Source organism: Capra hircus, chromosome 28, assembly GCF_001704415.2.
Source record: "Capra hircus breed San Clemente chromosome 28, ASM170441v1, whole genome shotgun sequence".
In the NCBI taxonomy this organism is placed as follows: domain Eukaryota; kingdom Metazoa; phylum Chordata; class Mammalia; order Artiodactyla; family Bovidae; genus Capra; species Capra hircus.
The window spans coordinates 12,975,975-12,992,213 of NC_030835.1; the positions used below are offsets into that span (position 1 = coordinate 12,975,975).

The window sequence follows — 16,239 nt, forward strand, 5'->3', positions numbered from 1 at the left end:
GGTCAGAGTAGCCTTTGACCAGTGTCAGGAGAAGTTGCTGCCTTGTCAAATAATCATTTTTTATTGAGTCAACACTGGTCAGCTCCTAGCTGTCATGACTCAGGGCTCCAACTTTGTGGAAAACCACTAAAAACGACTATGAAAAAATATTACAAGGTTCAACTGGGGTTTTCCCTTGGCCAGATTTCTCTTGCAGACTTTTCTAAAAAAAAAAAAAAAAAATCTATTTCCTAATCAGCCTATGCATGTGGACTTTTCCCCCCCACAAGTTAAAAAGCAATCATGCTTCTATATATGGAATTTACTTCAGCTGCTGAAGAATTTGTTGGAATACATACTGCAAAAATGACTGCTGTGGCTATTACTGTACTTGCTCAGGGGAGCTATTCAGATGCCTCATTTATTGGAGCTTAATAGATTAAAAGTCCAAATTGAGTCTCATGATATAAGCCTAATCAAGTTCTAATCTGCATAATTTTCCCATAAGCAGCAATGGGAAATTTGGATAATTTATGTTTCAGTGGTTGCCAATCATGTGTTAAATAACATTGTTGCATTTACTTATCAAAATATTTTTATTGATCTTCACTTCATCTGACATTTGGCTTTGGGTTTTTTTTTTCCCCTGGCATTAACAGGAAATTTAATTCATCTCCTAGATGATGTAATATGAGATGTTTCTCTTGATTTTAACATGTCTTTATAGATCATTTTTAATGGTGATCTTTCCCTTTTACAACTTCATATTGAATACCTGTCTCAGCAAACCTAGATGACTCTGCCTAATTTATTTCCCTAGTTTAACGTAGCATATGGATTTCTAACCATCATTTATATGCACACAATAAAAGATAATTTGCCCCACCATTTGAACCAATTCCTTTATGTTAAATCTATGGGGGCGGGGGAGGCACTTACCTTCCTTTCTCCATCTATTTTAGGGGAGGTGATTTATAAGAATTTCCATCTCCCTCTCTCCCTGGAAAAGCTTGGGGATTTAACCAGGGAAGATTTAGAAAGTACTTTGTGTTTTCCCCCACGGAAAAGTACTGTAATAAAGCATTTATTATATGTACTGAGTTGTGCATGCTACCATACCAAAGCAAGTTAAGCATAACTGCAGTGGGTCCCAGCTGTTATCTGCTATTGTTTAAAAGTGAAAACAATAAAAGAGTAACACTGGCTCAGGCTTCCAACTTGCCTGCCAAGCTCGGCACGTGAGAAAGAGAGACCATCACAGAAACAGAGGCCATCACACACGGAGGGAAGGCAGCCTGGAACACGCTAATCCTTGGTCTCTGAAGTCAGACTGTCTGGCTATAGCCCCCTAGATGTGCCACTTACCAGCTGGGATGCTGAAGGAAGTTATCTGACTTCCTCTGAATCTTATTTTCCTCATATGCGAAATGGTAGTATTAGCAGTTCCTGTACTGATAGGGTTGCTGCTGCTGCTGCTGCTGCTAAGTGACTTCAGTCGTGTCCGACTCTGTGCCACCCCATAGATGGCAGCCCACTAGGCTCCTCTGTCCCAGGGATTCTCCAGGCAAGAATGCTGGAGTGGGTTGCTATTTCCTTCTCTAATGCATGAAAGTGAAAAGTGAAAGTGAAGTTGCTCAGTTGTGCCCGACTTTTAGCGACCCCCTGGACTGCAGCCTACCAGGCTCCTCTGTCCATGGGATTTTCCAGGCAAGAGTACTGGAGTGAGGTGCCATTGCCTTCTCCTTATAGGTTTGTTATGAGGAATAAATGAGGTGGCCTGTGAAAAAACCCCTCAGCTCAGCTTTGGTATGTAATAAGAAAGAATATGCCAGGGCCTCCATTAGAGGAGGCCCTGGAGTCCATTTACCTAGGTGCAGATTCTATCTGCTTAGGCCTAGATGTCAGAGAAGGCGATGGCAGCCACTCCAGTGCTCTGGCCTGGAGACTCCCAGGGACGGGGGAGCCTGGTGGGCTGCCGTCTATGGGGTCACTAAGAGTCGGACACGACTGAGCGGCTTCACTTCACTTTCATGCATTGGAGAAGGAAATGGCAGCCCACTCCAGTGCTCTTGCCTGGAGAATCCCAGGGATGGGGGAGCCTGGTGGGCTGCCGTCTATGGGGTCGCTAAGAGTCGGACACGACTGAGTGGCTTCACTTTTACTTTTCACTTTCATGCATTGGAGAAGGAAATGGCAACCCACTCCAGTGCTCTTGCCTGGAGAATCCCAGGGACGGGGGAGCCTGGTGGGCTGCCGTCTGTGGGGTCGCACAGAGTCGGACACGACTGAAGTGCCTTAGCAGCAGCAGAAGCGACTTAGCAGCAGCAGCAGCAGGCCTAGATGTATCCTCTGGGGCAAGTTGCCTAACTCATTGTTCTTCAATCTCCTCATCTGTAATACAGCACTATCTAGATAGCATGGTGGTAAGAACTAAAGTGAAAGCAAGAGCAGGTTTTGGTACATGGTATTTCAGTCGCTTAGTCATGTCTGACTCTTATGACGCCATGGACTGTAGTCTGCCAGGCTCCTCTGTCCATGGGATTCTCCAGGCAAGAATACTGGAATGGGTTGCCATTTCCTTCTCCAGGGGATCTTCCTGACCCAGAGATCGAACCCAAGTCTCCTGCATTGCTGGCACTCTTTACTGACTGAGCTACACCTTATAATCCCAATCTGTAGGGATAGGATGTTGGTGAGACTGAAAGTTGAAACACGAGCAGGTTTTGGTACATACTGAACACTCAGTAAGTGTTGGACTTTACTATTTTTTCCTTAAGGTTCTCTTTAAGCCTGCCTTCTTCATTCTCAGTTATCTTAGTCTAGATCTAGAACATTCTTACCTTTGCTTTGAGTTCTATAAGGAACATGACATTGGTCTTTCTCATTTTTGAATGTACTCACAACTTCATTACCCTGGAACCCTTTTCTAGCCATTCCCTCTGGTAGATCTTATCTGAGTCAGAGCCTGTGATTGCTTGTAACCACGGATGCTCCTTGGATGCTGCGTCTTTATGCATACATGCAGCCGGTACCCAAAACAGTTACTTTAAAAAATGAAACCTTAATAATCTTGCTATTACCGAGTCTCTCCTCCTTGAACCTTTTGGGCATAGGCCAAGTGTTTGTATTAAATTCTTTCACGTGAAGCCATCCAAACAGAAATGCCCTTGTCATATTTAACTAGAGGTCAATTAATCTTCCAGTAACCTCCCTGATACAGACCAAGTGCTGCTCACCAATGAATAACCAGTCATAAAAAGAACATCAAGTACTACAGATTTTGTTGAGCTGAACCCAACAGTGGTGTATGTGATTGAGGACACAAATGTTAGAAAAGAATGTAGAGAGTAGTGAAAACCATTTCAAAAGCCCAGGAAGCAAAATAGGAAAGTTCATGTCCTTAAATAAATAGAGGAAGTAGAAATTAAGTCTAGAAAACAGAAGACTCCAGAGACCTTGCAGTTGCTATAATGAATTAAGAAGCTCTCTTTCGTGAGACTGGACACCAGTCTTTCAACATACTAAAAAAATCTTAGCCATCTGATATCCAAAATACTCCTTCCTTAAATATTTTAGGCCATATTTTTAATCACTGAATTGGTCTGATTATTTCTACTAAAATATGTTCACACTACTAATGCTAATTAATGTTAACTAATTAATGTTCCCATTAATTTTTTAAGGATTTTCCTCAATGTGAAAATTCTTTTTTAAAAATCTCTACCAAAAGCTACCTCAGTTCTTTATCCATAGGGAAGGGGGAAGCTGCTACAGATATTTACTGTGTACTTGGTAAAATAGTAACATTGGTAGTCAACGTTTTAAAGTTTTTGGTTCATACCAGACATTGTACTAGATGTTTTGAACATACTATTTCATCTTATTCTCACAACTGCCCTGTATAAGAGGTAGTTCAAATTTAGACAAAGATACAGAGGTTTGGAGAGTCTGTGCTATGTTTGTGGTTATATTTCTTATCAGTAGATGAGCCAGAATTTAAACCTAAGACTCCAGTGCACATGCTCTTACCTATTCCACTCCATTCCTTCTTTGTGGGCCAGGCAATTTGTAGACAGTCTGGGATGCTTAAATATATAGAAAATTCAGGCTTTAACCTAAAGTTCTTCTACAGCATATGGAGGAAGCATGCTTGGCAGAGGGCAATGTTGGGCCCATTTCTGCCTGATGTCAAAGGGATAGAACAATTAATGTAAGCCCATCATATCTGCACCTGAAGATTGAAATGGGGCAGGGCTTTCAATGTAAGGAGATTAGGTAGTCTTTAAAGTTATCTTTGGCCCAGAACCTGCCTCTCATGTCCACACTCAACAGAGAGAAATGGGAACACATCTAAAGAACCAGGAGGCCGTCTTGGTAAGAGCATGGGCTGTGGCTGTGATTACTTAACTTGAATCTTTTCCTGATTGAGAGCTTTATCATTCTATCCATCCAGTGCGAACATTCCTCATCATCTCTTCTGGCAAAATGAGTGTGTTTCTAAAATTAACTTCCTGAGTGTTAGTTCAGCTAACGGAAGGAGCGTTTCCCAGTTTCACTATCCTTTAGGTGTGGATCAGGGTCCCTGGAGGATACTCCATGTGCAAGGACTTTCATGTGTAGGACCAGAGAACTGCTTTATGTGGAGGGCCTTAAAGTTCAACCAAAGGTGTTATCCACTGCAGCAAACAAGGGGATGAGGCGCAAGACAATCAGAGAACTGGATACAACTTAGACTTGCCCCTTGATCAATAGCTGCTGGGTAGCTGCCAACAAATGATACCAAAGGCCAAATTCACTCATCCCTTAGGAAGGAAAGTGCCTGCTTTTCTATTCTTTTCAAGGTCACTTCAGGAATCTGGGTCAATCCTGCCATTTCAAGCCACAATTTTCCTGTATTAGAATCTGTAATAAAGAAACAACGCTAATACTTTCTGTTCCTCTTTAACACAACTCTCCAGGAAGGGTTGAAAAAATTAAGTAAAATCTATTTCTTTTCTTTTTTTTTTTTTTAATTTTTTTTATTTTTTAAATTTTAAAATCTTTAATTCTTACATGCGTTCCCAAACATGAACCCCCCTCCCACCTCCCTCCCCACAAACATGTGGCTATAAAAGTAGCAAATAATAAGTGACATTATCGTTGCTGAAGTTTTCTTTCCAACAAAAGCACCTCGTTCTTGGGGTCACGTGTAGGAGAGAAAAAGACCTTTAATGGAGAGATGTCTTTGGACATCCACCATAGTTTGTCAGTTGCAGATGCTAATGGAACCAGGCTTGGTGACTGAAGGGGAAAATGGAAAATGAAAGCAAGATGAAAGAAGCCTAAGAGGCAAGCATGTCATTTCTAAATGAAGGTTTCATGCAAAGGAATTGAGTGTTTTCACAGCTGAAAATGGAATCTTTAAATAAGATAAAATAAAAGGATGCTTTGGTTTGTTGCAGGTTCTGTAATGAAATACAGTTTTCCTAATACCGTGTGACCTGCATTTCTCCCTGTTTTATGGGTGCTAGTCCTTGATGTACAAACCCGTATTTTCTCAAGTCAGCATTTGATGATGGATGTCAAAATACAGGCCATGTATTATGCATATAGCATTACCGATTTAAGGTGTTTACTTGTCAAGTTGAAGAAATTCAAAAACGTCACATCCACTGAATCTGCACAGCTGTCACTTGCAGTTTTTCATGCTTTTGAATGAAACTTCTGATGAAAACAGTTTAGTTTTCCCCTTCACTATTCTTGGGGAAGAAAACAGGTAGCATTTCAATTGCATGTTCTTGGTTATGTGGATGGCTGAAAACAAACACTTTCCAAAGCTTAGAAAGACGGACCCTATATTGTCATTCAAAATTACTTACCTGTGCACAGTGTATCAATATAAAGAATAAAATTAAGTGCAATCAGGGAGTGAATGGTAAGTGGAACTTTTTTTTTTCTTTCTGAAAGTATGGCACTCAGTTGGATGATATTTATATACAGGAGAGCAGAAAATAGTAAAAGTCTTTTATATTTTTCTGGCATCTCAGGCAAGATGCACTTCCAAAACAACAGGCAATTACATGCACTTGTCGTTTCATTTCTGGTAGATACAGATTTACACATGTCTTAATGCCAAAATCAACCCAATCTTGTCACATTCCTGAGTAAGTAAGGAACCGGGTCACATCATCTTTGAAATTTTGTTCTTGGAAAATTAGCAAGTGACTTTGTAATTCCCTAATCCATTGATAAGCCCAGGTAGCCATCCACCAAAGGCAGAGAAGATAAAGTGAATGAGCGACTGAACTGAACTGACCTGAACTGAACTTCTGTCGGCCTGTTCTAGAAGGTGGAGGAGGAAGTTGGGCATGGTGGCCAGCATAGTGCTGGTGGTGCCACTTGCCACAGGCTTCACTTGGTAAAATTAATTTTCACCAAATGAGTGTATGAAGAAAATAATGTCTCATGTCTGTATGGCTACATACATCACTAAAGAGGCAGCCATTTGGCCTAGCTGGGATGCTTTCCCACCTTCCCTATATTGAAGATACGGTTGTGCCAAACTCATTCTAATATGTATTGAGATTTCGGTCTGAAACCCAAAAAAGCCAAAACTGCAAAAATCAGAAACCAAGTAGGCTACTCTTCTGTTTACCGTGCCCACATCTACGTTCTACCATGTGAAGTTTGCGTCAGGCACATTGGGAAGCTCAAGGGTCCACTCTAAAAAGGTAGCATATGCATCAACCAAGACTATTTCAGTTGCAAGTAAAGTCTTCAGTATGGCTTAAACAGAAGGGGGAAATATATATATATATAGTATATGTGTGCTCAGCCGTGCCTGACTCTTTGCAACTGTACCCTGCCAGTGAACTCTACCCTGCCAATGAACTGTACCCTGTCAACTCTCCTCTATCCATGGAATTCTCCCAGCAAGAATACTGGAGTAGGTTGCCATTTCCTCCTCCAGGGGGTCATCCTGACCAGGGATCAAACCTGCAGCTCTTGCATTAGCAGGGGAATTCTTTACCACTTGCGCCATGGGAAGTATATGTATATATATGTAAATATTTAATACATAATACAAAGTACATAAATATACACATATAAAATATCATTGTTTAACTCAGCATTTTAAAAAACTAAGATTACAGCATCTGGTCCCATTGCTTCATGGCAAATAGAAGAGGAAAAAGTGGAAGCAGTGATGGAGTTTATTTTCTTGGGATCCAAAATCACTGGACGATGACTGTAGCCATGAGATTAAAAAACACTTGCTCCTTAGAAGGAAAGCTATGACAAACCTATACAGCCTATGACAAACCTATACATATTAAAAACAGAAACATCACTTTTCTGACAAAGGTCTGTATAATCAAAGCTATAGTTTTTTCAGTAGTCATGTATAGATGTTGGAGTATATAGAAGGCTGAATGCCAAACAATTGATGCTTTCAAATTGTAGTGCTGAAGAAGACTCTTGAGAGTCTCTTGGACAACAAGAGATCAAACCAGTCAATCCTAAAGGAAATCATCCCTGAATATTCTTTGGCAGGATTGATGCTAAAGCTGAAGCTCCAATACTTAGGCCACCTGATGTGAAGAGTTGACTCATTGGAAAAGACCCTGATGCTGGGAAAGATTGAAGGCAAAAGGAGAAGGGGGCAGCAGAGGATGAAATGGTTAGATAGCATGACTGACTCAATGGACATAAATGGACGCTCCAGAAGACAGTGGGGGACAGGGAAGCCTGGTGTGCTGCAGTCCATGGGGTCACAAAGAGTCAGACATGACTTAGCGACTGAACAATGACAACAATCTCATTATTATGTATATAATATATATGAAATCTCTTTATATATATTATGCATTTCATATTATAACCTCATTTATAAATGTATAAAATCTCATGTAGTAAAGAAATCCTGAGATTAGTTGGTTTTGGTTCTAGGGCTGGTTAATTCAGGCAGTAAGGAAAACTATTCCTGTCCTTCAAACTTTTTATCTTTGGCTTCAGCCAGCTCATTAAGCTGGATTGTCCTTGGCTAGTTCCCACCCAAGTTACAAAGTGTCTGCTACAGTTCCACTCACTACAGGCACAGAAGCAATGCCCAGTGGATAAAAGAGAATCTCTTCTCATATGATTCTTTTTAAGGGCAAGGAAAGACTTCCTAAAAGGCCCCAGGCAGATTTCCTCCCACTTTCTCTTGGGCAGAACCCAGGTTTAAGTCACTCACTGGCAAGAGAATAAATAATCATTTGGTTTAAGATAACAGTCAGGATAGGTTAGGATATGCTGTGGTAACAACAACAGCACAAACTTCAACAAAACAAATCTCAGTGGCTTAAAGCAGCAGAGATTGATTTTTCACTCAGAATGCTTTGTGTGTCTGGGTTATTTTCCAGGGCTGCTGCCCAGCCTTCATCTCCATGGTAACCCATGTTCTCACTGTTGCCACAGCCTGGGGAGAGGGATGGCAAGTCAAATACTTATACCAGGAGTGATGATATGCATGGTCTGTTTGCTTTTCATGGGCCAGAGCATTTCCTGTGTTACACGGTCATGTCCAACTTCTCAGAAGCACAGAGGTGCAATCTGTGTGGAGGGAGCAGAAATCTGTGAGCAAGACCAATAACTGGTGTAGAGACTGGTTTTTAGGGATCTGTCAATGTGGGTTAGAATTATTTATAATAGTCTCATACTTTGTTCTTTTGAAAACAACTCATCAGAGTTTATCCTGGGAGTGTTAATTTTTGACCTATAAATAATGCTTTTTTTTTTTAACTGCATATATATACTGTACTCTCATTATTTCCAAGTTTTGCATGGTTTTGATTTTTCTCCTTCTTTTCTTTCCTTCCCACTAGGGTTCACACCTCCAGGAATGGACCGATCTTCACCAGATAACAGCCCGGTACATGGGATGTTACGCCAGCCCTCCATCACGACTGGGGTCAACATCCCCATCATCACTGAACTAGGTAGGAGTGAACGTCAGCTTTGGGTGGATTTTTTTGGTCCTCTCTTCCAACCATGCAGGATATGAGGAGTTTGGCCTGTCTCTTAGCTCTCTGTGGTAGGCTCTAATGGTGTACTTTTTGGGGGGAGTACGAGTATTTTTTAGGGGAACACTGGAGAAGAGTATGAGTACAAATATGGATCGAACCTGGGTCTCCCACCTTACAGGCAGACAGACGCTTTACCGTCTGAGCCACCAGGGAAGCTTTTTTTTTTTACAAATGTGGCAGATGACCCAAAGGAAAACTGATCCATCTTTCCTCTGAGATGAATAGACAGTTTCCTGCGTGCTGGTCACTGTTTGCAAAGAGTCATGAGATGATGGGTTGGAGACTGGGACATACATTCGGGAATGGGGAGGAAGGGAGGATAGGTATAGTCCAAGGGTTTTTTCCCAGTGATTCTCACTGGAAGTGTCTGTGGAAGTTACCTCCCCTGAGGTACAAAGCCTCAGGTCTAAGCCAATCCCATTCTGAGAACTGCTTAGAAACACTGGCCTGATGTGTGATAATTTTACATTTAATCTATTCTAGTTAAACTCTTCAGCTAAAAGGCATTTTCAGTGACTGTCATGCTGGTTCAGAAAAATGACAGGGTTTTGAGGGCCACGACCATTGACCGGTGGGATCCAGCTTTTAACCTGGCCTTGGCATTTCCTGCGATTATTTGTGAATTTGCAAAACTGCTACAAGGTCTCTTCCCCTGAAGATAAACACTTAACTACCTATGGTCCTGGGTCCCTTTACTTCAGAATGCTTTCTGTTATTCCCTCACTCTTTTCTTTTTTTGTACTTTCCTCCGCTGCCTTTCCCCAACCCTAAATGCTGTATCCAATTAGCTAAACCTGGCAAGTTGCCTTTGGTATCAGTCAATCAGGAAAAAAACAGTGGGACTCACATTCTAATGATAACCGAACTGGGTAAGAAGCACTGTTTTCTTTCACATCAGTATCTCCTTTTGTTTGTGGTTGGTGTTTCCGACTATCACCAGCTTGTTTTTTATTTCACCGGCTGTAGCAGAACGGCTACCCCATGGCACTGCTTTGAATGTGTTTTATTTGTGGCTCTGGTTGCAATCGACTGTCTTGTTCTGGCCTTTCTTAATGATTTTTTTCCCCGCACAGCATCAGTAAACCTTTGATCACACCCATCTGACCTGGCAGTTGTTTCCAAAGCATCTTTGCTCTAATTCATTTCCTTTAGCTTGGGCCTTTTCTTTTTTTCCCCCTATGTGTCCCCCTGCTCCTCCTCCCACCTTCTCCCTTCTATTCCTCTTCCAACACACTGTCAGTTTGACTGACATGTCTTCACAACTCTCAGAGGAAGTCAAAGGAGAAATATAAAAATTTTAAGATAAGAAACCTAAGACGGTGCCTTCCCTGCAGCTGTTTATTTTCCTTTATTCTGACTTTATTTGCCTTTTTTTTCCCCCCTACTTGGCCCTTTCTCAGAAGCTCTGGTTTCTGAAGCCATAAAAGCAGCGAGTTCCTAGGGGACCCTTTCTTGCTAACGCCAGGTCTTCAGAAAGGACGCAGAGGATGAGGTTAGCAATCACCAAGGCCCAGCCCTGCACTCTGACCCCCACCCCACTGGCCCAGAGTCCTCCTTGGGAGATTCAGAGAGGACTCATCCAGAAGATGAAGGGCTCTGGTCATGACGGCATTTGTCAAACTTTTCCACAATTCCCTATAACTTGGTTAATAACTCAATGAAAAGCACCCATCAGCAGCAGGTCTCAGAACTAGGGATTGATCTTCTAGATAAAGACAGCAAGTGCTGTTCAGTGGAGGGTGAATTGAGAGGTAGGGAGCACCTGCCTTCAAATGGCTCACAAATGAAACTCACATGCCATTTTCTTGGCCCCAAAATATATTTCAAAATAAGAGAGCAGGCTTTTAACACAGTAATCTTGCTTGCCAGGTGTCTGGAAACAAAGGAATAAATCGTCCACCATTCAGCACTGTATTATTGTCGATGGGGCTATTTTTCAGGACAAATTGACTCAGGTCAAGGAGCAGCACACTATTTTATGCTTCTAACAGTAGGACAGGTGTCTTTTTCAGGTTTGGAGAAGTTGGTTAAAAGCCTAGGGGTGTATTGCTCTTCTCAGAACCTTAGGTAAGAGACCCAGGGAGCTTGTGTGGCCCAGACCTCTAGGTGGAAGATTCATCCAGACATCTCTGTCTCAGAAAAATTCAGCAGTGTTTCAAAATCATCAATGCCAGGAATTTGTTTGGAATTGATGCACTGCCAAATAACTGGAATATCTTGATTTGCGACTAGTAGAAAAGAAAAGGCTTGATACCCCAATCTGTCCAACAGTTCAAGTATTCAGTCAGCATAACTGAGTACCCTAAAGGCTTTGTCCCTTACCAGATTTCTTTTATGAACCCAGAGAACCTTCCATGTGTTCACTTCACCTTCACCCTCTGCCTTAAGACCAGTTTTCCTATTGGGCATACCACTTTTGGCAGTTAGACCATCATCCTCTGACCACCTCACCTTCCTTATCCACACAAATATTTACTGTCTACCTACTTATTCTGAGATGTCTTTGCATTGCACCAGGACAGGTTCCAAAACACAAAAGGTGCCAACGTCAAACAAACTCGTTAAACTGGGTAGTGTGTTCCAGTCTTTGTGTACTTGAGTCCCAATTGATGTTAGCAGGTCAAAGGATTCTAGAAGGTCCACATGAAGGAAATTTGTTTGAAGCTCTTTAATCCATTTCTTGGTTGAATTTGATTACCAGCGCTTGGGGGTGATTGTTTTCATCTCTTAACACCCACATAATTATTGTTCTGTGAAATATGTTTCAGGTAATACTGGCTAGGTAACCCAGAAGGGTGCCTAGGATATTGAACGTGGGCTTGTGCCCTGGAGTTTTTTCCCAAAGATTTGAATCCCTAACTGGCTGACAATCTCACCATCTGTCAGGTCTAGAACCAGACCCTCCCCATCATCTTGAGAAGAGGTAGCCAACAGGTCCTTTAGGGAGGGTCCATGCACACGCCCTCCTCAGCTCTAAGTGTGTACCTGTGGCGGATTCATGTTGATGGATGGCAAAACCAATACAATATTGAGTTCACATTTTCCCATTCACAAAGCAGTTTAGTCTTCTAAACTGGACCCACAAAATACTTCTGGCTTCCACGTGACTCTGGTAGGATCCTTGAGCAAGGCCTTCCTTGTGTCTTCTGAGAGGGGCAGAGGGAGGCTGGGAATTTTCATAATTTCATGAGATCACAAGAAAGGCTACTATTTATCAAGATGCTGAACTGGGCTCACCAAGGAGAATCTCATGGGAACCTCCTAACGGCCTATCAGGAAAGTTGCTAATAGTCCCCCCGTTTTACAGAGAAAGAAACTAAGGTGCAGAATGATAAAATGCTTTGCTCAAGAGAATTAGTGACAAAGCCTGAATCAGAGTCCACTTGTTAGATCCTGGATTTTGCATTTTCACTAGCCTGTAACTTGAGTGCTGCTAAGACAATGGGGAGCCAGACATGATAAACTTTGGAAGAACAGAGAGCAACAATTTTTCCCCTTTAGGATCTTTCTCCAAGGAAACAGGATGCTGTCATTTAAAAATAATTCCATGCCCAGCCTTTTATCCTATTATCATTTATTCTGCTTCATACCATAAATAAAAGCTTTTTAAAAAAGAAAAGTTCTCTCAAAAATTCCTTTTGGAAAAAAAAAAATTAAAACAATAACTCTAGAAAAGAGAATCAGCTTTAGAAAGGATTCAGAAAAAGGAAACCTCATCTATTCTTTTCCTAAAAGCATGATAATTATTCCAGAAATCACGAGTGCTCATCTCCTCCCCCACCTCACACCCTCCCCCTCCCCGTTACTTGCTCTGCAAAACTGATAATTTCTGAAGCCAAGATGGGAATGGAAATTAATTTGTCATTTAATTTTTAATAAGTTAAAGACATCTCAGTGACACAACCAATCAGTCTGCACGTGCATGCCAGAGGAGGCCTTGAGGAATCCTCAGATGGAAATGAAATACAACAGCAAACGCCGTGTCTGCTTGAGCTGAAGCGCATAAAAGATTGAGCTGTTTAGAAGGGGAAAGGGAGAACGCGGGCGTGCCTGTGCACCTTGGGACGCAGAGCAAGTCTTTGTCAGCCGCAGCCCGAGACAGCCAGGGGTACATCCCACCTGGAGTCCCCTTTATACTGAACAGGATCTGTTGGGTGTGGGCCTGGATTCAGGGCTGGACACCAGGCACCACCCAGATCCATGCCTGAGGCATGGTGGTGCCTGAGGGCGGATCCCTTGCTAGTTTCTTTGCTATGCTCCTATCTAAATGGCTTTCTTTTCCTTGTGGCTAACCTTCCCATCCCAGCATGGCTACTCATGGCTCCTCATCTTTGAACGATGTCCATTTCTCAAAGGACTTGGCTACCAAAAAACACTTCAGAGTGTTTTTCATCATGATCCTAAAGCTATACCAAAGAATTGACCAACACCAGTGTACCCTAGCTCCACCAGCTTGCCGTGGAGCATATCCACTTGATGTCTCTGCTCTCCAGGTCTGGGAACCTTGAGCAAGCGCCTCAGAGCAGTCCATTGAGTCCCACCGACCCCTACCCTGAGCTCCATCGACAGCTTCTCCCATGCCTTTCTTTCCTCTCCAGTGACCCCAGTGTTTCTAAACCTCGGACTTTACTGCCCACATGTAGTTTTTCAAGCTAACTCCTACTTTATACTTTTCCTAGTGAACGATACTAATGTTCAGTTTTTGGACCAAGACGATGACGATGACCCCGACACAGAACTGTACCTCACGCAGCCGTTTGCATGTGGGACAGCGTTTGCCGTCAGTGTCCTGGATTCACTCATGAGCGCAGTAAGTGGGGGACACAGGGATGTGGGGATGGGGTGCCTCCAGTGCGTCAGGGGCATGGGCTGGAGCTTGAGCCACACTGGAGAGCAGAACCATCCAAACTCGCCATCTGGTAGGAGATGCTGTTAATCTAACTAGTACACAGATAAACACCTGATTATAAATTCTTGAAAGTGCAAGGAAACTTATGAGTAAATATAGGTGAGCGCTTGACCCAGTCTCGAAACTAGAGAAAGAATTCTCCAAAGAAAGAGTATCTATTTTATGTCAAGATCTGAACAATGGAGAGGGGAGCTCTTGTGGGGAAGAGTAACCCCCCAAAGAAGGACAGTAAAGGGAAAGACCCGCTAGGGAGAAGGGTACCTGCCAGGCTCAGAGGAGATAGGGAAAGCCTGGGTAGCAGGACCTGAGGGAGCGAAAGTGGGGGAAAGGCAGAGCTGGACCCATAGGACCTCAAAACCCATCTCTCGTTTTTGGTCTTTTTCTTGACAGCAGTGAAGAGGCACTGAAGGGTTTTAAGTTGGCAAGTAATGTGATCAGGTTTATGTTTTGTGGGATTGCCCAGGCAGGTGTGTGGAGGGTGGCTTAGGAAGCAAGATGGCCACAGGAAGTCTGAGAAAGGGGCTGTCCTGCCCTGTGGAGTAGGATAGAGCCTGCAGAGCTGGGGGGAGGTGGATGCGTCTGAGTGGTGTTTGTCAGCAAAAGCTGTAGGACTTGGGAACAGACTGAATAAAGCAAAAGGCAGAAGAGGACAGAGTGTCAGAGAGTCAAGGGTGACTCCTAGGTCACTGTCAGCCATAGAGATGGAGTCCTGGGAGAGGAGCGGGTGGGAGGCAAGGCCTGGCCGGGCTCTGCCACAGGGCAGGAGTGGACTGGCGGCAGAGAGAGGATGGTGGGCTGGCCGAGGGATCCAGAGCATCTTCAGTTTCTTTTATAACTTGATATGCATCGAACACTCAAGGCATTTGTGTTTTCACTTGTGAGACCAGAATCAAATGACAAAAAGGTCCCATCTTGAGACTTTCCTTGTGGTCCAGTGGCTTCAACTCTGCCCTCCCAATGCTGGGGGGCCTAGGTTCGATTCCTGGTCAAGGAACTAGCTCCATCATGTCACAACTCAGAGTTCTCATGCAGCTACTAAAGATCCCGCATATCACAATTAAGACCCAGCATATCTAAATTAAAAAAAATATTAGGTACCATCTTAAAGAAGCTGTCTTGAACTACAAAAGGCAAAGCAGACTAGAATGGGGATTATAAAGCGTTCCCACTGAGTGGCTTTATTTATTATACAGAAAAGTCTTCTTTTTGGAATTTTCAACTTCACCATTTGTAAAAATACCGACATAGGCTAGATAATAACTGACCTTTGGAGAATCCACACACATACACAAAAAAGAGTTTTATTGGACTCATTAAAACCGTAAACATAGCCCAGAGAGTTTTTATATACATACATTTCTTCAAGAGCTTAAGAAGGCTATTCTCCTGCATGTGTTAAACAACTGATGTGCTAATTATGCATTATTCTCATCTATTCATTAAAACTAATCCCAGAAGGACCTCTATTTGAGGAAAGAAAAATCATAAAGCTTTTTAAGACTAATTTAAGTTATTCTATATTCCTGAATGTGGTCCAACTACTAGCATATCTTAGTGAAAAATCAGAATTATGCATTTAAAAATAAACATGAAGCAACATTCATCTGAATTAAGGTTGACTGGGCTTCATGCCATCTCACCACTTGCCAAGCCAAAGAGGAGAGAGAGCAAGAGATCCCTAGAGAAGGCCATCTTGGTTTCCCAGGGCTCATGACCTTTCTGATGGTGTGAGGATACTGAGCCTCATCTTTCTACCTGTTGGGCCCTGTTTGGGCAAACTCCCCAAACTGGCCAGAGGGCCTGATGGAAGCAGCAGGATATGCTCATTACGGTGCCGTATTCTCTGTAATAGGCCACGCACTCTCCAAATCCAGTTACCAAACAGATTTTGGTAGCTCCTCAGAAGTTTCATTTTACTTCTGATCCTAATCAGACAGATTTCAGAAGACTGTTCTCACAAAAAGACAATGAGGTTTCAATAAAAGTGTTAAGCATTTACCAAAAAAAAAAAAAGATGATGAAACCGTTTATAGTAGATTTTTTTCAGAAATACTTGATCCAAATTTTTTTAAAAATCCAAATTTACAAAATTGCTCCTATAGATCAAACATGCAGGATATTCCAGGTGAGACCGGCTACATAATTTGAAAGGTGACTTTTCCATAAGTTACTAAGAATTTCAAAATGATGACAGCAGGGCACTGAACCAAATGAGGGGCTCTTCTGAGCATGCACTTTGGGCAACAATGCAGGCCACACACCCAGCAAACCAGCCCGGGTGACAAGGAATGAACGGACTCAAGA

At 42.5% G+C, this 16,239-nt stretch overlaps 1 protein-coding gene across 30 annotated transcripts in view; it reads left to right on the top strand.

Moving 5' to 3' along the window:
• Positions 1–16,239, top strand: part of KCNMA1 (potassium calcium-activated channel subfamily M alpha 1) — a 768,728-nt gene that overhangs the window by 716,525 nt on the left and 35,964 nt on the right. For 18 of the 30 annotated variants that reach the window (XM_018042414.1, XM_018042412.1, XM_018042422.1 and 15 more), the window contains 2 exons: positions 8,826–8,939; positions 13,706–13,836. In XM_018042414.1, the coding sequence (XP_017897903.1) occupies positions 8,826–8,939; positions 13,706–13,836 (245 nt within the window). Of the gene's footprint in view, positions 1–8,825; positions 8,940–9,814; positions 9,896–13,705; positions 13,837–16,239 lie in introns of all 30 variants that reach the window. The other 12 variants (XM_018042398.1, XM_018042401.1, XM_018042403.1 and 9 more) reach the window with 1 other exon arrangement.